The sequence below is a fragment of the Sebastes umbrosus genome, chromosome 5, assembly GCF_015220745.1.
Source record: "Sebastes umbrosus isolate fSebUmb1 chromosome 5, fSebUmb1.pri, whole genome shotgun sequence".
Lineage (NCBI taxonomy): Eukaryota > Metazoa > Chordata > Actinopteri > Perciformes > Sebastidae > Sebastes > Sebastes umbrosus.
In genome coordinates this window covers 32,500,893-32,525,541 of record NC_051273.1, presented here as the reverse complement: position 1 = coordinate 32,525,541, position 24,649 = coordinate 32,500,893, and the positions used below count along the sequence as shown (strand labels likewise).

Genomic DNA, 24,649 nt, shown 5'->3' with positions numbered 1-24,649 from the left:
TTTGGGAGATTAAGTTCAGAGGCTATAGCATTGAAAGAAGTAACATGTCAAGGTTCCTGTAGATGTTTTTGGACAACTACAATTAGCTGCAAGCTAGTTAACTGTAACTTCTATCTTGGGCAGCTGCTGCTGTTCAGTCTCACCACAATTATGGTCCCATGAAAGCTGGAAACTCTGTGACATAAATATACACATAAGAAGCATACAACTGCTGACTGATCACAAGAACTGGATACCGCACTCAAAGATGGCGCCCAGTCACTAGATTTACTCATATAAAACCCTCATGGATTCAATTCACAGTACAGAGAGTAATATTTGACCTTGTTTTAGTTTTACCATCATCTCTTTTAAAATGGTTGGACTATGGGGAAAATGCTTTTTGGGCCGCAGGGGATTCGATATCCAGCTGTCTTACTGTAATACAACCAAGGCTGTCAGTCACAACACTAGCGGTCCTGCAGGTGGATGAAGGCAGCTCAAGGAATCTGGTGACAACTGACTGAGCTGTAACACACACGGCCGCTTCTCTGCCAAGTTGTCAGGTGTTTAAACTCCATGTTCCTATGGCAACACACTGTCTAGACACACACACACACACACACAACATGTGCACCTTAGTTGTCACCTTCATCCATCTGCTCTAAATTTAAAAGGATTAAGCAGCATGCTCTCACACACTGTCACTGCTGCTGCTTTGTATTCACAGACAGACTGAGCTCAACATTTGGGAATTAGGAAGTGAATAACATCGACTATGTCGTTACAATGGTACCTGGCAGTGGGTGGGATATATTAGGCAGCAAGTGAACATTTTGAATTTTGAACTTTGTGTTGGAAGCAGAACAAATGGTGAAGCGTAAGGATGTGAGCAACTTTGACAACAAGGGCCAAATAGTGATGTCTACACGACTGGGTCAGAGCATCTCCAGAACTGCAGCTCTTGTGGGATGTTCCCGGTCTGCAGTGGTCCGGACCTACCAGAAGTGGTCCAAGGAAGGAAAACTGGTGAACCGGCAACAGGGTCAGACCCGAGGTTCATTTATTCACGTGGGGAGCGAAGGCTGGCCCGTATTGTCTGATCCAATAGAAGAGCTACTGGAGCTCAAATGAAAAAGTTAATGCTGGTTCCGGTAGCAAAGTGTCAGAACACACAGTGCATCGCAGTTTGTTGCGTATGGGGCTGCGTAGCCGCAGACCGGTCAGGGTGCCCAGTGCTGACCCGGGTCCACCGGCAAAAGCGCCTACAATGGGCACGTGAGCATCAGAACTGGACCTCCAAGGTGGTCCAGGTCTGATGAATCACGTTTTCTTTTACATCATGTGGACGGCGACGAGTTCGAGGTGTTGACTTGGCCTCCAAATTCTCCAGATCTCAATCCGATCGAGCATCTGTGGGATATGCTGGACAAACAAGTCCGATCCACGGAAGCCTCACCTCGCAACTTACAGGACTTAAAGGATCTGCTACTGACGGCTTGGTGCCAGATACCACAGCAGACCTTCAGAGGTCTAGTGGAGTCCATGCCTCGACGGGTCAGGGCTGTTTTCCGCAGCAAAAGGGGGACCTACTCAATATTAGGCAGGTGGTCATAATGTTATGGCTGATCGGCACAGTATATGGAGTGAACACAAAGTTCAAAATGTTCACTTGCTTCTAATATATTCCACCCATATATATATATATATATATATAGCATGTCAAGCATGTTGTCCAGCAGCAGGCGTTTACATTCCGCGGCTCATTGACTGCAGTTCCCTTTTGCTGCTGGATGCTGCATATACTACCGTTACAACCCAACTCTTCTTCTTCACTTTCACGTAGTCAACGAGTGACGAGCGCTTCTCGACCAATCGGCCTGCTCTGAACGAGCACCTGTAACACCGAAATTTGGAACTCCCTCTACATATGAATGCAGAATCTGTTTATATGTGTGTGTGTGTGTGTGTGTGTGTCTGTGCTATGTCTCACCAGGAACTCCACTTCTTTCTGTTATTTTCCTCCCGTCTCTCTGCTTTTTATTCTCGTCTCCGTACCTTTACAGAGCCATAAAGATCCGGGATGAGCACTAACTTTAACTTAAATATTCAGGCCCACTCTTGTTTTTCCATTGACTTTGTACTGGAAACCTGCTTCATGTCCTATACTGTATGTGCAGCACATCTTAAAGTTGTCAGTCCAGTATAAACACTCTCTGTGCTGTCGGCTCTCTCGGCATATATTGCGTGCACTGAGGCTCATTTTCAATAACACTGTGTTTGCTGAAATGCTACCACTTTTGTGTATAGTGGGTTTATTACCACATCAATGTTTAATGAGTACCAAAAAGCACTGAATATGAAGAGGTTAGCATTCAACCAACACAGCCACCCCACCCCCACCACATTCCAGACGCTGATCCTGAGGCTGAGCACCAGAAATGAAACAAAGTGATAAAAGTATGAGCTCCACCAGCTCTACCTCCAGTATTATTATGTTGTTTACTTCACATTTAAAGGGGCCGTCTCAGAAAGATCCATGTCAAAGCACAAGTAGATCACAGCCCCACGTGAAGACTAAACTAAGATCCCATCATCGACAATTTAAAAGTCACCAGAACTAAATCACCTAACCAGCCGACTGCAGCGGTGAAGACTGGACGAATGGAACAAAAAATGACAGCAGGCAGACAGAGAGAAGCATGTATGTGTGTGTGTTCCTCCCTGACAACAACACAGTGTGTGTGTGTGTATATATTATACAGTAAACATTTACACTGTAAATCTACAGCCATGGGTAACGTTTCAGCTGGTTTTGAGGGAGTGATACAGAAAGAGACACTAAATGAAGTAAAGACCAAACAAAGTGAGACCAGACTTCTGCGTGTGTGTGTGTGTGTGAACATTAGGCCTACCTATAACATGTTTGACACTCTTCATCTTCACGCCTCCCTGGCTCCAACACATACACAGGCATACATGTAAATCCTTCACAGAGAAAAGCAGTAATCCCGTTAAGTGACAGTAATCTCACGGTATCCGACACCAGCGAGGACGATACAACATCCAGCAGCAGCCCTGCTCTGTCAGCAGCTGCTTCTTCATCATCATCGCCATCACCGTCCTCATCATCAGCTGTTCCAGACGTCCAGACCAACAAATCTCAAGCTTTCTCTCTCTCTCTCTTTCCTCAGGTTTCACTGACATATACACAACTGGAGCAGAGCCCTGAACTGTGCGTGTGTGTGTGTGTGTGTGTGTGTGTGTGTGTGTGTGTGTGTGTGTGTGTGGGTGTTACTGTGGTCACTTTTTCCAGCTCCAGCTGTAGTGAAGCAGCTAACAGCCAATCAGAAGTCAGAGAGGGAGGGCAGAGACACTCTGTGGTGTATGTGAAAAAGAAAGAGATGTGTGTGTGAGAGAAAAATAGTGTGTGTGAGCGCACGCATAGATGGATGTTATACGCTCGTCAGAGTATCGATGTGTCTGAAGTGTTTTATGAGGACGGCCTCCGCCTGTGGAAGTGACCTTTATAGACCAGATGATGGACTCAAGTGCATTTTTTAGTCTCTAAGCTAACATTATCAGTTCAAATGGCTCTGAACCTCCGTCTGCCAGTAAGGGTGGAGACTCTTTAACAGAGACTTTATCATAGTTTTTGGACAACAATGGAAAAAGAAATAAGATTCACAGTTAAATGTGTTCCCATAAATTATTACTATGGAAGCTTCTTTGTGCATAATTAGGGCACGAGCACAAAAGTGCAAGGAAACCTATTATTTTTCCGCTGCAAGATCGCATTTTTAGCAATTTTCAACTCACGAAAATTGCTAAGTTCTGAAGTGATTGGGCTCAGGCTTTTATTTCCAATACGATTTCCTGGTTGAATGTTTTAGTCAAGTAAACCGTTCAAAAGGCCAACTAGAAAAAGTGCACTCAGTAGAGGGCAGATCTTTGCCAGACCGGCTCTGTAATGTTTGACTGAATGAATACAAACCACAACAGAGAGCTGCAGGAATGAGTCCTAAAACCCAGAAATGAGTTAGCATTTTAGCATTTCCTGTTCCCTCGTCTGGAGGTCAATGGGTTTTCTGAATGGGTTTTTAGTTAGATGCCTGAAATAAGGTCTGTGGTTAACACAAGCTGAAGAGATTTTAACCTTTTGTTGTACCATATAAAATATGTCAGGAAGTATCTCACTGGTGAATTTTGAAGCCTTTATGTGTCTTATATACAGTATATATATACAGTATATATGTGTGTGTGTGTGTGTGTGTGTGTGTGTGTGTCAGTTGGGTACTGACTATGGTGTCTCAGCTCAGTCTTCCTACCACTTAGCAGCAGACTTCCCACACACTCACAATAGAGTGTGTGTTAAAGAGCTTACATAAGAAGGGAGATTACACTGAGTCTCTATCTGATGACCAGTAGTAGAGCAATCTGTGGTACACTACATTGGCATTGTTAACAAAGTGTGGGCATCTGTGCAGCTGCTCCTCTGCTTGTATCTGGACCTGTACATTAGGTCACCAAAAGCTCACCGAAGCCTTCCTTGGTCGTTCCTTCTGTTTAATTCTTAGAAGATGTGGTTGCATTAATAAGCTGTTTTTCATACAGAGCCCTTCTCTCTCAGAAGTGTGAGTATAGTTATAAAAGGCTCTTCTGTTTCTTCTACCGCTGTTATTCTGCTGCTAGAGTCGACATGTGACCAGCGCTCCCCGAGCCTGCAGGACCTGAACATCTCATGATGTTCAACCAGCAAGCCCACACTGCAGAGACACACAGACACACTGACACTGGCACGTACACAGTGATGCACACAATTACAGACACACAACTATGTGTGACTACTGTAAAAGCACTAAGGCACACTTGCTGTAATAAGTACACTTATTAGCACGCACACACACACACACACACACACACACACACACACACACACGCACACACACATACAGTGTGCAGAGCTGGTGTTATTTTGGTAGGCTGCTCCTCAAGGTCCAGGGGAAGGGGGGTTTCCTATTGGTTCTCAGGAAGAAGGCGTCAGCGCAAGAACACAATCAGAGGATGTCTAATGACAGGATCCGCTGATAACGGGTCTCTCTCTCACATACACACACACACACACACACACACACCAGGGTTGACTCACTACAAACACAAATGAATGTCATTATCCTTCTGTGGTGTAAGAGTGTGTGCACTAACATGTATATTATGTGTTAACGTGTGTGTGGTTGTCGGTATGTTTGGTTTGATGGTCACAGGGACTGAAACAGAACTAACAGCAGGGCCTGGGATACTCCTCATTAGTCAACACACTGAAGCGATGAGAACACAGACACCGAAAACATCCCCATACATCACAATGTAATGCTAAAACGTTAGCACTGCACTAAACACAGGCTGCTATCCAAAGTGTGTTACTGTTCCATTAGGGGTGTAACAATTCATCTACTATATCGATGTATCGATTTATATTCCTACGATCCAACTACATCAATAGGTACTCGGCAAGTTGTCCTTCACGGAGACGTATATCGATATAAAATCGATATGAAACGCAAAAATCGATTGTATCGATACTAAGGATTTGCACCTTGTATTTAAGGACAACAAATGTTATTAAAGTGTTTTTTAGCACTTTAATTAGTAAAGAAATGTTAAACGTTACTCCAGTTCACTCTCCAGACATGTGGCAGCTTGCCATCTCTGCCCTCTGCAGCGCAAGCATGCATCCATGGCGTGCATGCAGACGAACGGAGCACTGGACTTCTCGCTCCCACCCGGTAGCGGCGTGGAAGGAGGCGGACACCAGTCTTTCAGACGCCATCAATCCACTTGGCGAGGGCGGCTTCAGCTACAGGTGCTTTCCCCGCTTTTGCGCTATCATATTTTCATTCAGAGAAAATGACTTTCCTTTCCCCGTCATGATATCTACTGTATGTGCACGCAGCATCAGACTCACGTATCCAGCCGGAGAGCAGACGGTCCGCGAGGCAGATTATCACGGGAGTAAAGTAAAAAACAAAACAGAAATTCAACTAACGTTAGTCTAACGTAGTTTAAAAATGTTTTTCCAGATGTTTTCATGTATGAAAAGACCCCAAATGAACACTGTAGGTGGACTACTTGATTACTATAAGCAGATTATCTAAACAGCGTTTGTAGAGGAATGATCACTATCAGCTGTTTGATCACTATCAGCGGTTGATCTCTGTATTATTGCTTTACCGTTAATATTGAAAATTAGGACCGAAGCAGCAGGCTAAACCACTGTTTATTTAACTTGAATAAAAATTGGTCTATTATATTTTTTGTTAAATATTAAACTGCCTTATATCTTGAGAACTGAAGCAGCGGGTCTTGCAGTTGCACTTTTTATTATTTTCAAATAAAAGGTGTATGTATTTGCCATTAATCGTTGTTTACTTGTTTTTATCCATAATTAAATTATCCCTGATTCCCTTACAAGAAAAACTTCTAAAAGAGTCGTAATATTATGAGAACAAAGTCATAACTTTACGAGATAAAAATAACACGTAAAATGACTACTTTATAATATTACGACTTTGCTCTCGTAATATTATGACTTTATTTTTCAAAATCTCAGATTTATTTTTTTCCTCAATGTGGCCCTAATACTCCGTCTTACCGTTGTACCATAGACCTACAACAATGATAAATAAAAATGAAAATGTAAACAAAAAAACAGTTATTCATTTCCACAATTTTTTTTTTAAATCCACAGGGAGCCACTGGAGAGGGGCTAAAGAGCCGTATGTTGCAGACCCCTGTGTCGGAGTGTACATAAACCCACTCACTGTTTTAACCCTTGACCTTGTTGTCTTCCCACAGGACTGTCTGCTATATGACATGAATTGGCCATGAGTGGTCACATGAATATGCATTCAATAGACTGACATCATAGGGCGGCTGTGGCTTTCGTTCATGATTCTTCCATTGTTTTTATAAAAGAAAATAAATACCATTTTCTTTAAAGGATGTGTTTTTAATAGTTTTTGGAGCAGTGGAGCTCTGTGACACAGAGGAATAATATATATATATATATATGTATATATATATATATATATACATATATATATCAGGCTTACACACAATACTTATTATTTGGTTTTTGGTCTTTGGTTTTTCTTGTGCATTTTGTTGACAATTAAAAAACTTTGTTCTGAGCTATCTTATGTAAAAGAGATCTTAGACTAAATAGACTAAATATCATCATAGTGTGATGGATGTTGCTCATTTTCAACGTTTTTCGATGTCCTACCTGCTCATTCTCTTGTTAGAACAGCGTGTTTGTATGACAGGGCTTTGATCTGATTGTTAGACAGCATCTTCAGATGACCTAACAAACGTTCTATCCAGCCTTTCCTGAGCGGAAATGTTTGAATGTTAACGGGAGAGCCGGGAGGTTTAGTCTGAAGAATGTTGTTCCATGTAGACCAGGGTCATCTTATATGAGTCATATTGTTTCTGTTCAAGTCCTCTTTCTGCCCACTGTGATGTTATTTTGAGCGTTTCCCCCATAAAGTCTGTCATTATTCTCCTTCTGAGGAATGCAGCATTGCTTGCAACTGCCTGGACGTGAGCTTCACCTTATAACAGCTGCTACCAGCTGCTCTGGAGTTTTTAAAGCCTGAAAACAGAGCCATGAGGAGGTGCAGAGGTCTAGTTTTCTCTCAGAACACTTGAATTACAATATGCTGAAAGGTTATTATGGAATATTTGCCCAGTAATGCTAAAAACATTCTGCCTACTGCAGGTTTAAATGTCATCTTCATACACAAGTGGAACATCAGCAGCAACAAGAGCGCTTCACTTGTCCTGCAAGAGACAGTTACTCACGCAAAACATTTAAGCAAATGAATTCATCAACCAGGGTATCACTGCCACCAACATGACATGTTCCTTTATCAGGACTTGATCCAAGACAGTACAGTACAGAACAGTAATCCAATAGTGAAGTCAAATATGTGCTACACAGCCACTGGATGGTATCCATTTAAACCTCCAAACAAATGCCAGCTTCAAGATTTGGTCTACATTCACAGTTACTAGTCATCAGATCAGAATCTGTATTTGGCCATTCCCACCAGCCGTGTTAATACGTAGTGGTGTAACGATTCATCTACTACATCGATGTATCGATTTATATTCCTACGACGGGAGACATATATTGATATAAAATCGATTTGAAAACGCAGAAATCAATTTCATTGATACTAAGGATTTGCATCTTGCATTTAAGTACGACAAATGTTATATGAAAGTGTTATTTTAGCACTTTTATTAGTAAAGAAATGTTAAACGTTACTCTGGTTCACTCTCCAGACATGTGCCAGCTTGCCAGCTATGCCCTCTGCAGTGCGAGCAAGCATCCATGGCGCGCATACAGACAAACGGCGCACTGGACTCCTCCTCTCTCACCTGGTACAGAAGCCGGTGGGCAGAGTTTCATGCGCTATCAATCCACTTGACGAGGGCGGCTTCACCCACAGGCGGTTTCCCCGTGAGCTGTCGTTTTTTCATTACGTTTCCTGGACACCACTGAAGTTCTGTAGACCACCCCAACTGATGCCAGGATTACTGAATGGCAGAACCAGTGGAGCAGCCTTGGCAGCCAGACAACCCAATGGATGGAGAGAGGCATCACCCCAGATGAATGCCTCGCTACCGGCCATGACCAACCTTGGACTGTCTGGAAAACACTGAACCGCCTGCGGGCCAGTGAAGGACGCTGCAAGGTGTCCATGAAGAAATGGAAAATAACAACTTCCAATGCATGTGTTTTTGGCAAATCCCAAACCATGGAACACATCATGAGATGTAGCCAAGCTCCACAATGTACCAACGATGACCTGGCCAAACCAAATGCCGCTGCGCTCGCCTGCGCCAACCACTGGAAAGACGTGATATAGAAGATGGCTGGACCAGAGGAAGAAGATTCAGAGAAAATGACTTTCCTTTCCCCATCATGATATCTATAGTATGTGCCCGCAGCATCAGCCTCACGTATTCAGCCAGAGAGCAAATTATCACGGGAGTAAAGTAAAAAAACAAAACAGAAATTCAACTAACGTTAGCCTAACGTGGTTTTAAAATGTTTTTCTGTATGTTTTCATGTATGAAAAGACCCCAAATGAACCCTGTAGGTGGACTACTGGATTACTATAAGCAGATTATTTAAACAGCGTTTATAGAGGAATGATTAGTGTCCCAAGCTGTTTGATCACTATCAGCGGTTGATCACTGTATTATTGCTCTACCGTTTATACTGAAAATGAGGACAGAAGCAGCAGGTCAAACCACTGTTCATTTAACCTGAATAGAAGTTGGTTTATTATATTTTGTGTTAAATATTGTACTGCCTTGTATCTTGAGAACTGAAACAGCAGGTCCTGCAGTTGCACTTTTTATTATTTTCAAATAAAAGCTATATGTATTTGCCATTAATCGCCTTACAAGAAAAACTTTGAGAAATCCTGACCTGCACTGTCCAGTATCAGATATTTATTTCACAGTCACACTGATTAAAATTTTGGCAAAAAAAAGTTACTGTATCGATTTCAAGTCATTAAATCGTATCGTATTGCTCTAGATGAGCCAAATATCGTCCTTGAATCGTATCGGAACCATGGAAATTGTATCCTAGTAAAAACGTATCATGACACCTCTACTAAAACGCCAAATCAAGGTGGTAAACATGGTAAACATGTATTCGAAGGCTGTATTCGAAATTTCATACTAACATGCTGTTCATACAAAGTATGATGTGAAGTTGAGTATGTATTGTGTTCACACTGCATAATATGTGGATTTCTGTGTACGCGAGAAAGGCCCAGATGTAAACTACGTTAGCAAGAATCTCTGAAATATGAGACGTGAGCTTACTTCACGTACTCAACTGCCCCACAATGCATTGCCTCTGCGGTGCCTTTAGACCGGCTGTCAGTCTTGTGAGATTTTGAGGCTAAAAGCTGTTAATATGTCACTTTATTAAGTTTTAATATGTTTTCATGCGAGAAAGCATCTGTTTACAATTCCAATATGAGGTCAGTTTATCCAAATAACATCTGTTTGGAGATTAGCTGCGATTTTTTTTGGAGATGTGACATTTAGAAAACTTGTTTTCGTTAAAAACGTGACCCCGTACCACCTGAAGATCAGTGGAATTGTTTTCAGTGTTGGGTACAAGTAGCGGCGTTACTACAGTAGTTTAACTACGTGTCTCAGTAGCGTTGTGGTATAGCGTCGCTGTTTTCTGAATCAAAGCCTTTCAGTGGCTCAGCTCTTTTATTGATCGAGTAGTGCGGTGGCGTTCCACACAAGCTGAGCTTTCTGCTGTGGTCTGAAATAAGACTGCTAAGGATCAGCAGGTGACACCACCGAAGCACTCCCATATGACGGTGACATCACGTACCAATCCTTGGACTGCTGCAGGGAGTAGCCAACAGACACGCCAGCTTGTGTTTACTTGATGGAAAGGTAGCAGAGGGTGATGACGGCGAGGGATTGATCCCGAGGGAGTCGCTTACACTTACGGCCCTATGGCATGCAAAATCACACTGAGTCGTTCATTTAGTAGCCAGTAGCCTATGCAGTACATACTGATTGAGTATGCAGTATGTTGGTATGGGATTTCAAACACAGCTAAACATCAACTTGTCGGCGTTGCCATTGTGAGAATGTTAGCATGGTGACATAAGCATTTATCTCAGAGCACCAAGGCATATAAAATAATATAATAAATATTCAAAGTGCATACCTGTCTGTTACTATCTTATTTATTTCAAATTGTTCCAGCATTTACCTAACCAGGTCAAAAAGACACTACAAGACACAGGGGACCAACTGCAGACAGGGCGTCCTATCAACCATGTCAATCACACAACTGAGACACAGCTCTTCGTCAAGCCAGGTAGCTGTCCAAGTACTGTGATGCATTGGCAAAGCTCAAACAAAAACAGGCTTTAGACACTAAAACACAAACGGACAGATGAGGCGAGGCATGGAGTGAAGGATGGAGGGATGGGTAGACATACTTCTTAGTATGGGCGACTCGGTGTCCTGACACAACCCCAGGAGGTGGTGGTAAGCCTCCATCTCAGCGAGGGAGATCCGTACAGTGGAATAGGCTGGTCCATCTTTACCACAGCGTGGACAGCGAGTCAGGAGGGTCTGGCATCGCAGCGTGCCTAGAGCATCCATCTCCAGGCACCTCACCGCACCTGGGTGTGTGTTCTCTATACCGTATCTACCCACCAAGCCTGCCCACTGGCCCTTCAGCAGAGACAATGCAGTAATCCATGTTGCCTCGATGCGTCTTTTACACTCACACAGTCAAACAGCAATGCCACTGCAGCTGCCTGCCTGCCTCCCTGCTTCCCTCTCTCCGTCATAATCTCTGCATTAGAAAGTAAAGCCTATTACAGGACATTAGCCTGCCTGTGTGACTACCACAAACAACTACAGCCTGCCGTGAGAGAGTGACTCCACACTATACCGACTCCATCCCATCGCTGAGGTGTTATTTTAAGATACGGTGCGACCGGATTACAGCAGACACACACTCAAGCTTTGGCCACTTTTTTTCAAAATTCCTCACAGAACGCAACTGATGTGAAATCACACTTTTGTGAGGCACTAACAGGGAAGCTCATTTCAGAACTTCTATTTTGCAAGTAGCTAGCGTTATGTAGGAATCTCATGTTATAACAATAACCAGTCAACAAAATCTTGTTGAAGGGCTGGAATAGCAACTGCAGGGGGCTTTTAGGGCCCCAGGTTTGCTGTACGGCACTTGATTTGTTACCTTACACGGTAGCTGGATTCTCCCGATAATCACAAGATCACATGAAAATCCAGGCTTCAAGTAACGGGTTTGCGTCCGAACCACCAGTGTCCAGACCAATCAGCATCCCGTGAAGAGCTACTGCAGCTAGGGGGCGTGGCTTATAGGTGTGTGTGACGACACAGAGAGGCGACTGTTGGTGCTAGACAACAATGGCGGCTCCTGAAGAGGTTAGTATCAAGCCCCTAGGAAGTGCGCCGGTCGTCGATCCCAACTTTTGTAGTGGCAAGACGGCGGTATTGCAACTTCCGTGTCCGTCACGTGATGCCATTGGGCCCAAAAATACTTTTTCCCATAGACTTACATTGGGAAAGAGACGTCTGTAACCCAGAGGATCATTTTTTTTAGGTGAATCAACTTCCCAGTACGAACACTTAAATAGCCCTTATTTAAAAAATTAAGGTTTTAAAGTTGTAAAACGCACTAATAGCTGAATCCAGAGTTATTTCTCTTCCTCCGTTCATGTAATGAGAGCCAGACTGAGGCTGGAGCGCAAGCCGTGACGACAGCGTGACATTGGGACCACCGAGCGGACGCTACCGCGCATGTTCCATGTGCCCAAGATCCGGGTACTTTTCCAGGCGGAAGTCGAGCCATTTAGGCTTCATGCGTCAATGAGCAACTTTCATAGGAATAAATGGGACCCCGCCTCCAATGCTGTATCCAGTTCTCTTAATACATCCATGGTTAGTGTAGATGCTGCAATAGCATCAGTTCTATCAGAGCTGGAGAGTATGTCTTGATTGGAAGAAGAGCACAGAACGGCACTGAAGGCTTTTCTCGATGGAAAACATGTTTTTGCTCTTCTCCCGACTGACTTTGGCAAGAGTTTGATTGACAGATGGTTCATCCAATCACCTGTCAAGTATTTTTTTTAAAGAAACAGCTTGACGGCTTCTCAGATGGTAACAAACCATCTGGCGCGTCAGGTTACTTGATTTGTGGTAATTTTATTAAAAATGACTTTGGAACTACAGCACTACAGCTCCAGAAGTAACTAACAGATAGAAAAAATAGAATAGATACTATGATATACTATAGAATCAAAAGTGATTTTATCTCTGGTGACATACAGTACAGTAGGTATATATTGTGTTGGTTGGTTGTATGATGTCACGTAGTTACCTGGACTCCTGCAGCTTTGCTTTCATTCCATCAAAGACCACAATGAAATTAAGTCTTTGACTTTATTGTAGAACTTTGTTTTCTGTTTCGTTTTTTTGTCGTCCTACACTCCATGTGATTTAATTTCCTTCTTCTCATAATGTCAAATAATCTAAACTACACAAAAAATAATGTCCTTGACAGTTATGAAATGTCATGACTGCACGTTTCAACCACAAACCATAAAACAGCATTTCATTTCATGTCATTGCACTTCAAGAGCTTTGATCATGAAATCATTTTTGTTTTTGTTAGTTTGTTTCAATTTACATCATTAAATATGCCTCTCAAGGCTAATTTTGTTATTTAGTTATTATCATCTTGTGTTTCTCTTAACAGAGGAGTATTTGAAATGAAATATGATGTTCAGACCCCCATGCCAAAATCTCTCTCTCTCTCTCTCTCTCTCTCTATATATATATATATATATATACACACACACACACACACACACACACATCTGCAATTGCATCCACAACTAAAGACCAAATTCATATGTTAAAGAAGAAAGACGATAATGAGCTCAATTATAAATGAAAGTAATGTCTAAGGAAGTGACTGGTACACAACTTTTCAACAGAGACGACAGAAAAATGTATTTTAGCCACCTAAAAGAGAGGCGAACCTAAAAAAAACGATATCCATTTAAGTGTACGCTATAATTAGGATATTTTCCGACAGCGAACTGAAAGTAAAACGCCTTGATGCTGTGTGTGTCAAAGTGAGAATAGATCAATTTCACTTATAGTTCAGTTCCCCTTCAGAAAGGAGAAGGAAAGGGCTGTCTGACAGCAAGATAAAGAAGTGAAAATATTCTAAATATAGCGTACATTTAAACTGATATTGATTTGTTTGGGTTCGCCTTTCATTTAGGTGGCTATAATACGTTTCTCTGCCGCCCCTGTCCACAGCACTGTGTTGCTTTGCTCCGGTGTCGGTGCTCCTGTCTGTTCCTCCAAGCTGGGGGCGCACTGACCGTCATCTACTGTAAGTAACACACCTACTATGGATAAGTACCTCATACAACCCCACTTCAAAACACCCAAACTATCCCTTTAAGCTGGCATTATATTTTCATATACAATGCCAATTACTACTATGCTATTTCTGCAGGTAATGTGCCTAAAATTAAGGCATTTGGCATATCTAATAAAAACTAGATACTTAACTCTGAGGCTCAGAAAATCTGCGAAAATGCAATGCAACAATTGCCTTTGATATCAAGTGTTATATTTTATAAAATCACATTAAATGTAGTGGTACAGAGTCCCCACTGCAACCTCTACCACTTCATTACCATATGAACACCGCTGTAGTCTATTAATAATACTGCTCTTCAATGGCAAAATCACAAGCAAAACAACACGACTTGGGGCCACTGGACCTCCTGAAGGAAAGGGCCGTCCCTCAGTAACATTGAGCTCCACACTAAACTCCACCAGTATAGACTAAGACTCTCCAATAAATGTCCCAACTTTGGACTCTCATGGGTGGCGATGCCAGAGGTTTACCAAGCAAACAAGCAGGAGTACATCATGTCCCACTTGTTCCACACAACACACACACACACACATGTAACAATGGTCAATATGTCCATCACTTACACATTACTGATCCCATGCTGCTGCTGCTGCTGCTGCTGCCCTGAAACAATCCACACAGACAGGAGGGGCTGCACCGCACGCTACACCAGCGTCCAGTCTGACGTCCACAGCAACAGAACACACACACACATACACATACACAGGTGACACTACAGTCCAGTCCTCAGGGCTGTGTGGTCTCCCTCAACACTGCAGGACTGCAGGACCAGCCCTCCTCTTTGAGTGTAACAGAGCAAGAAAGAGAGAGAGACAGAGAGAGACAGAGAGAGAGAGAGAGAGAGACAGAGTAGGAATGTGAGTGTTTTCGTCAGAGCGGGTCTGAGCCTCTACTGGCAGCCTTGTGATCGGCTGAGCGGCTCAATTCTTACCACCGTTTACACAAATATCCTCAACAATACTCCCATCAGGCAGCGGGGACTTCCCTTCCCCTCTGCATCCTTCCCTGTTTACTCCCACCTTTCCTTTCCCCCCCTCCTCCTCCTCCCTCATCTGTGTCCCCATGAAAGAGGATTTTCTATTTTATTACATACTTGTACGAAAGACTATATGTGGAGGAGCAGCACCCCCATCATTTGCCCTTCATCACCTTCACTTTTTTTTTCTTTTTTACTCATTCATTCTTTCCCTTTTTTTTACCATTTCATGGAAACAACCTTTATACTTTGCAGACCACGGCTACACTGGATGCATTCAGCCAGAGGGCTGCTGTTGCACCAGAAGCATTTTGGCAGTGCTTAGAGCACAATACACAATGCAGTGTGCTACGTACATAAGTTGAAAGTAAACAGACGTGAGGAGGAGCATAAATCATAAAGACGTCTGGAGTTAAATCATAGAGCTTCCTCTTGCTCTGGGGAAGCACACAGCCTGCGTCTCGCTTCCTCTTCTAGACCTCTGTTCTAGACATTTCCCATTATGTTTGTGAGGAAGTGTTTAGAATCAGATCCAGTTGTGGTCTTACAGTCCCAGCCCTCTTCCTTGAAGCCAGTGCTTAAAGTGGAAAAAGAAGAAGTAATTATTATGAATCTCCCAGAGAAGCTGATATGGAGAGGGCAGAGGAGAGCACGGCAGCTTGCAAGAAAAAGTCACAGTACGCCAAGGAGTGCCGGTGAGTACCGGCCCACTTCCAGCACTGACTGAGGCCCTCCCAGTGTCACCATCAAAGCTTTTTTTGCTTGCATCAGAGGCCTGCTCATTGGAAATAGAACTTTTCCACCTATAAATCACCAGTCTACATGGCTTTGTTGTTCAAGTGCCATGTGTATCTGTGTGAAACCAAAGCGTAAAGGATGCCGCCTTACAGGGCAAAGAGTCTCACACACACACACACACACACACACACACACACACACAAGGTTATATATTTAGCCATGCTACTGAAACTACAACACAAACCCAGTCTATACAAAAAACAACAGCCAGGGGAGGACTGACCAGCGGGTCCATTCCAGGCCGAACCAGACGGTAGTTTCTGATGTCAAGACACTTAACCCCAAATTGCTCCCGAAGGCATAGCCATCGGTGTTTGAATGAGTATTTAGATTAGATCTTGATGGGCAAAGTTGGCGCCTTAGCAGCCTCTGCCATCAGTGTATGAATGTGTGTGTGAATGGGTGAATACTGACAAGTAGTGTAGAGCGCTTTGAGCGGTCGGAAGACTAGAACAGCGCAATATAAATGCAAGTCCATTTACCATTTAACATGTCAGTATTTATTTATTTATTTTCCCTGATTTAACCAGGTTAGTCCCATTGAGATCAAAGATCTCTTTTATGAGGGAGACCTGGCCAAGATAGCAGCGACACAGTTATAGAAGAAGTAACAGACAACACGTAAGTTAACAACATTAAAACTTGCTCATAAAAAACACTTGCACACAGACAACCTGGACTGCAGCGATTTCACTCAGAGCTTTAAACTCATTCAAGGTAACTGAGTTTTTGAAGTTGAAGATCAGATTGTAAATTATTCCAATTAGTAGGTGCCGAAAACCTAAAAGCTTTCTTTCCCAATTGAGTTCGTACTTTGGGAACAACAAATTGCAAAATGTCCATAGAACGAAGATTACATAACAACATAGCTACAGTAACTTCTGACGGGGCAAGAAACACGAGCAGTCACCACTTTAATATTCCCTCATTGCACATGTTTACGATGATTACAAAACAGACTGGGTGTGAAAAAACCTACCCAAACTCTAATCCGAGGACAGTCCGACCCAGTCTAAATAGACCAGGATGATTAGCCTGATTCAAAATGCAGTCAATCCAAGAAACCTTACGACAAGAGAACACCAACAGGGGCAGAAGCATGACTCACCAATTAAGCACCAAAGAGCAGTGATACATGTCACTTTTCCTGCACAGGTCACACGCTCCGTCAAGTGCCAAAACCATTTTTTCCAAGTTTCAATAAACCAGAAGAGACATAACACTCAGGATTGAATACATCAGTCAGAGGTGTTCAAGAACACTTCAACAGGATGAACAACTGTCCTAACTGTGTACTGTAATAATCAGCTGCAGGGAGGAGGCGTCATTACATCATGGATGACATTACCAGTAAAAGAATTGAAATGTTGAACCAGGCCAAACACATCCTGTGAGGATCCACACGATGAGTAATGAGTAATGACTCACTGGAAATGTCTGCTATTAGTCTGTGACGTTTCATATGCTACCTTCAGCACTTGAATAATTGATGAGCAGAATGTTCCCACCAGTCCAACAGCTGAAAGGAACAGCTGCTGTTTTCTGCTCTCTGTTCAGCCACAATTTTAGGATATCTTCATCCAAAACCCCCTTTGATGCTTACAGGCTGGCCTCCGTCAGCAACACTGACAACACAGAGTGCCAGCAGTGAATGGAGAAAAGCATCTGTAGTGGTTTAAGGCCCAGGACCTAAAATCTGACCCCCGGGATCAGACACCCGGGATCAGGCATCCAGGAGCAGACCCCCGGGATCAGGCACCCTGGATCAGGCACCCGGGATCAGGGAGGGGAGGATGAAACGAAAATACAAGTCGTTTTCTCGTTTCAGACACTTTGGAATTAATCCAATAAACAAATGTGATTGACAAGCCCTCAGGGCAGCTCTACTTCTTGGTCCTATCATGTCACGCTACGTTGAATCACTATCACTTCTCAGAGGAACAAGTGGTATAGATAGGACATGCCGAGAGGGAAAACAGCATTAGTTGTTTGTTCAAATGCCTAAAAAACAACATATCTCTACTTTTACAGTAAACTCCTTAACTTTTACCAGATAGCTCGACACCCATCACTGAGTTTCACCTTAGTCGAAAAATGAAGGCCCTTTTAAGGTATGAATTGTGAGGTGGTTTTGTTATCTGGTGAATTTTAAGGGACTTTACACCTGCTAATTCCCATTAAAAACAATCTCATCATCAGAAGTGTAAATTACTGTAACAGTACTTTGGAGAGAAGGAGCTGCTGGGAAGTGTTACTTAAGTGTTTCTTGAGAGAGAGAAATAATCACATGGTTGACAGGTGGTGAAAACAAAAAGTGAAAGCAGTAAGACGCTTCCATGCTGACGCTCTTATGTGTCATTTTAGATGGCAACCAACAAACTGAATATTCTGGTTTAGTTTGGAGGACTTGGTTGGTAGTAAAATGCAAATGATGTATCCTGTCCAGGTGAGGGTCTGAGATTGATTTTTGTCTGCACGGATTGTCTGTCTATATTTGTGTGAACATGTCCACCCATGCAGACACCCGGTGTAGTAAAACCAGAAACATATGTGGCCGAGCTTCACTCAGACACTTTTCGTCAACACACCGTGTCGGCTCACTTGACCTCGGCCCACTTGATCAGGCTCAGGATTGACCCGCTCTGTGAAATCGGTTCTCTTGTGGATCAATTCTATTGTTGAGCTGTGTTGTTCTGAGCGGAGCTGGTCAGCTGGCCTCAGTCCAGCTGACAATATGAAAGACAAACACTTTCCGAAGGATATTGTGACCCACCCCTCTCCACCACCACCCCCCGTATCGGAGGCAGGAAGAGGAAGCAGAGAATGCAGCTCTGACGTCATAACAACAAAGGTTGGGGGGGCGGGTGGGTGGGTCCTCTGGGTAATACCACAAACCCCAGCAGCTATCACAACATAACACTTGAGATTACAGTAGTTGTTGATGGTGAGAAAAGCACTGGATGTTATTTCCTACCCAGGACCATGAAGCTTCCATGATGATGTAATGTGCCAACCAAGGTGAACATTATGTTTGGAAATGTAATTATTATAGGAGTAGTTTAACATTTATTTTTTTGCAGAAATCAGTTTATTTGCTTTATTTCTTAGAGAGAGAGTTGAGAAATTGGATATCAATCTCATGTCTATGTTCAACACATTCTCACTCCCGACTCGTCAGATACCGACGCTTGGTCAGCGGCCCTACGCTTCAAACTATGGCCCTCTAGTGAAATCCCAACCTCTATAACACCTTAAAGAGAATAATAAGCACTGAGCAAAGCACTAAATCCACAACTGCTCTTGGCAGGACTGTTAAAAAAAACTCAAATGGGTATGAAGTGCTCATGACAGAACAGATCATGGCCCATAAAGTCATCCTTATGTTACAGACTCTCTACATTGTAGCAGTCTCTAAGAATCCAGCATTATGTGTAAAATGATCCCTATATCTATAGCCCATTTTCATAATAAGGACAGGAATTTCCCTGCACACTCAAAGAGATATTGTCCTCCATACTCTCTCGGTTGCCCAGAGCAACAAAACACAGCAACATTCAGCATCATCCCTCGCTGCAGCCTGACCTTTTTGTCACTGGACACTCTGAAGGTCACTCCTGAGGTCGCTGTAACACACCCTCCTTTGATAAAGCAGCAGTTTAGGAGGAGCTCACAGACAGAGCAAGGCTGCTGGGGTGGGGGGGGTTCGGTTCAAAGGAGCTTTAAATTGAACAAGAATACGATTGTCTGTCTGAGCAAGCCGGCTCTTATCTGCAGGACTCGGCGCTAATCATCCTGACAGCACGCTTCAGCGGGACGGGAGTAGCCATTTCAGATCAGGCATCCATAAAGCGGCGCGCACAGTCATGAATTATGCATGAGGGAACAACGGTATGACACATCGACACATCCTGGTGCTGCTGTGATGTGACGTCATCAGCCACCAATAGGGGACAGAGGGCTCATTTTGTGTAAGCCTATAGGTGTGGACGTGCATAGGTGGTGGAGTTGATGTCATCATAATAATACTATAGGAATAATGGGTTTCCTGTAATATACATACATCACGGGAGAAAAAAGTTTAGACATTTTACAGCAAAACCTGAAAATTCTTTTATAAAAATACTTAAAAAATCTGACCTCGCTGGGTACAACTGAGCAGCACCGTCCCATTTAAAGGGAGCTAAGAAATCTTTAATTACACATTGTATTTATATTTCCATATGATGATGATGATGTGATATGATGCCATAACACAGGAAGATGTATGCGTTTCACATGTTTATCACACGGAAAATCATGGCATGTGAAAACGTCACATACAGCACTCTAGGCAAATGTGGTTTTCATACATTCAACGTGATAAATTTGTATGATGGAGGCACATGATGATTTGGGGATATTTCACAAAATATAAATCACTGTAGGACATCACATGTGAACATAAAAATTCCACGTGTGTGTGTTTGCGTGGGTATGCTCAACTTGGGCACATTTGTTGGACGAACTGAGTTCATTTTGTTGAAGAAATTTTGACGGATAAATATTCAGTGACGTCCTTTTATTTCATTTTCTAAATTTTAACAAAAAAATTGACAACAAAAATGACGGCGAAATCTCTGTTCATTATGCTCTGACGAGTAAGATATAGACAAAATAGTTGGCTCTGTTCGGGCGGACAACCTAAGTTAGACAGTAGCCATCTCAAAACATTGGTTGTTTACCTTTTTAACCAATCATTGATCTGCAAGTGTTAGTACTAATCTCTCACTGTGTTAGCGATTAGCTTGCTGCCTTGCTTTGTTAACACATTGTTAACTAACTTGAACCCGAGCGCCCCTGTTACCGGGGCAGTTGCGCAAACAGTCTAACAGCTCGGCTAAAAGCCCATAATACCCAAGGCGAAACACAAATTCGACACCAAGAAACTAAATAAGCACACAGCAAAACAACAACGGTGCACGTCTCCGGATCATGTTTGAGTCGATTACGGCCTTCTGTATTCATTTGCGTGGAATGGATGAGCATTTGCTCTCTGCCTTCCTCCAGCATCGAAGAGCCTATCCTCAGCCTTCCGTGTGGAAACAACTTAAATAAGCACACTGGGTCCGACCCGGCTGGGCAGCAATCTCATCATTATGTGAGTCGACACAAAGAGTGGATATGTGATATTCCTGAGGTGTGAACATTAATTTAAAGCCTGGTTTATGGCCGGCTCGAGATGCACACGTCCGGAAATTACGTCATCGCGGCTTTCGCATGGCTACGCAAGTCGTCACGCAAGTGGTCTGTCATGCACCTCTGAATTTTAGTAACTACGCTGGGCGTTTCATCTCAACATGGACGCCTTGGAGGGAAGACTGGCCGAGCAGGTTGGCCGTCAGTCATACGACATATAGAGAGAGCTTCCCATGATCAATCTCCAGTGATTGAACACACAGCGAGGAGACCTTCAGGTCAACTCAGATCAATTATGTCCCATCATTTGAGCCTTTTGCTCCTCCTGCTCCATCTGTTCCACATGACACTAATGGTGGTTCAACAAGACAATCAGACGACAGGCTGTCTAGTGGAAACTGATAGATACCACCATGAAACTTCCCCCAGTTGATTGCTGATATTAAGACCAGTATTTTTTGTATTACAAGTTTTCTGAAAACTTAAATGTGCAAATGAGGCATTGTCTTATTAAAGATGTGTTAATGCGTACAACTCCAGAAGAGAAATGTGAACATTGGATAAAGTCAGGTTCAAAATTCTTGTTTCATTTTGTTGACATATTAGAGTCAAAGGTTTTTAGTAAAGGGATATCTCTTTTTATCACTCCATCAATCCGAAAATACTGTCAACAGTCATAAAACACAGATTTTCTCCATGTTTTTAGGAATAAAATGTTGTATAAATCAGGCTATGAATGACATCTGAACAAACTGTAAAAACTTTCAGAATATTCTTTAGATAGGAATGAAAATGAAAGTTTGGTGGATGTAAGTGCTGCTGAAGTGGAGATTTCTTGCTCAGGGTCTGAGAGAAAACAGCCTTTAAAGATATGGATGGTAAAATTCACTACAGTTTGAAGACACTACTGGTTTAACTAATAGATACCACCATGAAACTTCCCCAGTTGATTACTAACATTAAGACAATTGTTTTTTGTATTACAAGTTTTCTGAAATGTTGTGTTTAAATATGCAAATGAGGCATTACCTAATGCTAACTGTTGGAGAATTTAGGAGAAATCTACAGACGCAAATAGACAAAGTGGTAAAATAAATGTTTTCTTTCCACTAGTCTGAGAGAAGACATGTTACGGTAACAAAAACCAAAATCTCAAACTTGATCAGTGCATGAAAAATTATATTTTTGCCTGTAAAATCAATAAGGGGAGGAGGATTTCCATGACCCAGATCCCTGTGTGGCTCTAGCAGGAGCGAGTGAGCTCCCTGCTGGAGAATGAACACCACTGTCTTGTTGAGATTGGGGTTAATAAATAGAGAGGCATGCAGCAAGTCCTGCAACAAGATGAAGTATCTTTAAATGCAAACATGCAATCATTGCTCAAACCCACAGAGCTTTTTTTTAAATAATAGTTTCCAAAGATACCAAATGTGCCAGCTAGGCTCGATCTGGGGAAATTTGTCTAAAATGATGCCAAAACATCATATAGCTGTAGAGTTGTAATAAGCTGATGTGTGACGCCGTCCGACTGCAGGAATAAGAAGACGCATCTTTCAAAGTCAAAGTGAGAAAACAGCATGTTGGCCTTACTGGAGACTGGAGTTCTGGAGCTTTTGATCATGTCACATGAATGTCATCAGTACGTGCGTTTGCAGATGTGTAAAGGTTACTTCAGATATGTATAGCTTACAGATTACTAGTTACCCTGTTAAAATGTAATGGGTAATGTAACTATCTTAATCACTTCATCAAAGTAATGTACATTCGATTACTCTTCTAACGAATGCTTAAACTGGGTAATAAAGCTGAAAACATCAGGCAGTGTAAACCTCACAAGAGTACTCATCAATCATGATTACTGTCTAACGTTTATTACAAGTTCATTAAAATAACTTGAATTAAGTTTGGAACAGAGCAGCAGAAGGAATTTTATATTATATATATATATATATATATAAATATATAAGCTTTTTACCGGAAAGAATATATTCAAATCTAATCACCAACATTTGTTGTGTTCAACATGTGTTCAAGTGTGTGGAAGTGTTAGTTAAAAAGCAGCAGCAGCATTTTGCATAAGTTGGACGCTCGCGAGTGAAGATTGGTTGAGACCAACCTGCATTACAATAATCAAGTCTCGAACTAATAAAGGCGTGAATTGCCTTCTCGAGATCGCGCCGATCGAGGAAGGGCTTTACTTTAGCTGGAAGACGAAGCTGGAAAAACCTTGTTTTAACAACAGAGTCAATCTGTTTATCATATTTCAAACAGCCGTCAAATGACGCCTCCAGAACAGCTCAAAACCAAGGAGCTGCTAGATGGACCTTGTTGTGAGATTATTTTGTCATCTGCTGTTTTCAAGGTCAAAAACGAAGTCAGCTTTGAACTCAACAAGGATGAGAAGTCTGTATAAAAATGCTTAGAACATATATTTCAACATCTACAATTTCTAGATGTATATACAGTATGAAGCAGCGAGGGTTATGGATGGTGCTACGTCCTTTCTAACTAGGAGCCAGAGGTCATTGTGTGCTCAGTTGAGATCTGGTATCCTACCCTTTGCTAGTGAAGTAGGTCGGTTCACAGCTATGCCGGAGGAGAAGACGATATGCATGTTTATGATCTAAAAAGAAGTTTAAAGTGAATTTCATTTCATGTTTTATTGTACGTTATATGACCATTTGAGTTTGAGTCGATTCCCTTGTCTGATGCTGTTTTTGGGTAGACGATGGACAGAAGCTGCAGTGGCTATTTAAAGTTGAAGTTTTATATCTTTGAAACAACCTGGAACAGAAGGCAATCTCAGCTTTATGTGTTAGATAATGTTTTGCTTTGTTCTGTTTAAACCACTTATGTGTGATCAATGTAAACGTAATTCCGTAATGGGTAGGCACTGGGAATATGAAAATAGGAGACAAGGGGTTCGGTAAGATTAGAATATGAGTGAGAAATACATCCAGTTTAATGAAGACCTTTACGCAGCCACTGATGCCGCAGCATCCCATGTGAGTTGCACGGCTCCAAGTAAATCAATCCGGTGGCCCCTTGCTCTGCAGAAACTGGCTCAGTTTCCATAGTAACGCTCTGCACGAGCCCCCCCTCCGCCCCTGCCCCTCACTCCCCACGCTATGCGATGCAGGAAGTGCAGTGATGGAGGACGGTGTGCGATAGTCTCCAGCATGGCACATTAACCTACTTCACAACCAGCCGGGGGATAATGACCCGGATGCAGAATGGAGGAGGAGGAGGAGGAGGAGGAAAAATGGATGGATGGATGGATGGAGAGGAGAGGACATGAAAGAGAGGGGAGGCAGAGAGAAAGGTCAGAAGGGATGGATGGTGGAGGTGGAGGTGGAGATGCAGAGCGGATGGAAAGGAAGGGAAGCGAGAGAAGACACGAGGAAAAGAGAAAGAGGAAAGGAGTCATGGAAGGAGAAGGCAAAAAAGGACGAGAAGATAGAAAACGGTGATATAGCATAGTAGCTAATAATAGTAATATAAGGTTGTAAATCTATTAAATATTGATCTAGTAAATAAAAGAATAGCACTAAGATGATTGATAGTCATTCACCAGCATACACATAATTCCACTAATAAGTAGTGAAAGCCCTGATAAATGTACGCTATGTACAGGATGTTTGCTGTAG

General features: G+C 42.6%; 1 protein-coding gene across 4 annotated transcripts in view; it reads right to left on the bottom strand.

Moving 5' to 3' along the window:
* The window catches only part of mcf2l2 (MCF.2 cell line derived transforming sequence-like 2), a 143,070-nt gene that overhangs the window by 117,690 nt on the left and 731 nt on the right, over positions 1-24,649 (bottom strand). Inside the window, exon 1 of one of the 4 annotated variants that reach the window (XM_037770423.1) lies at positions 11,040-11,369. The exons of 1 other annotated variant lie outside the window; for it this stretch is intronic. In XM_037770423.1, coding sequence (XP_037626351.1) covers positions 11,040-11,205 — 166 coding nt within the window. In that variant the 5' untranslated portion in view covers positions 11,206-11,369. Of the gene's footprint in view, positions 1-11,039; positions 11,370-24,649 lie in introns of those variants that run through there. 2 more of the 4 variants (XM_037770426.1, XM_037770425.1) reach the window with 2 other exon arrangements.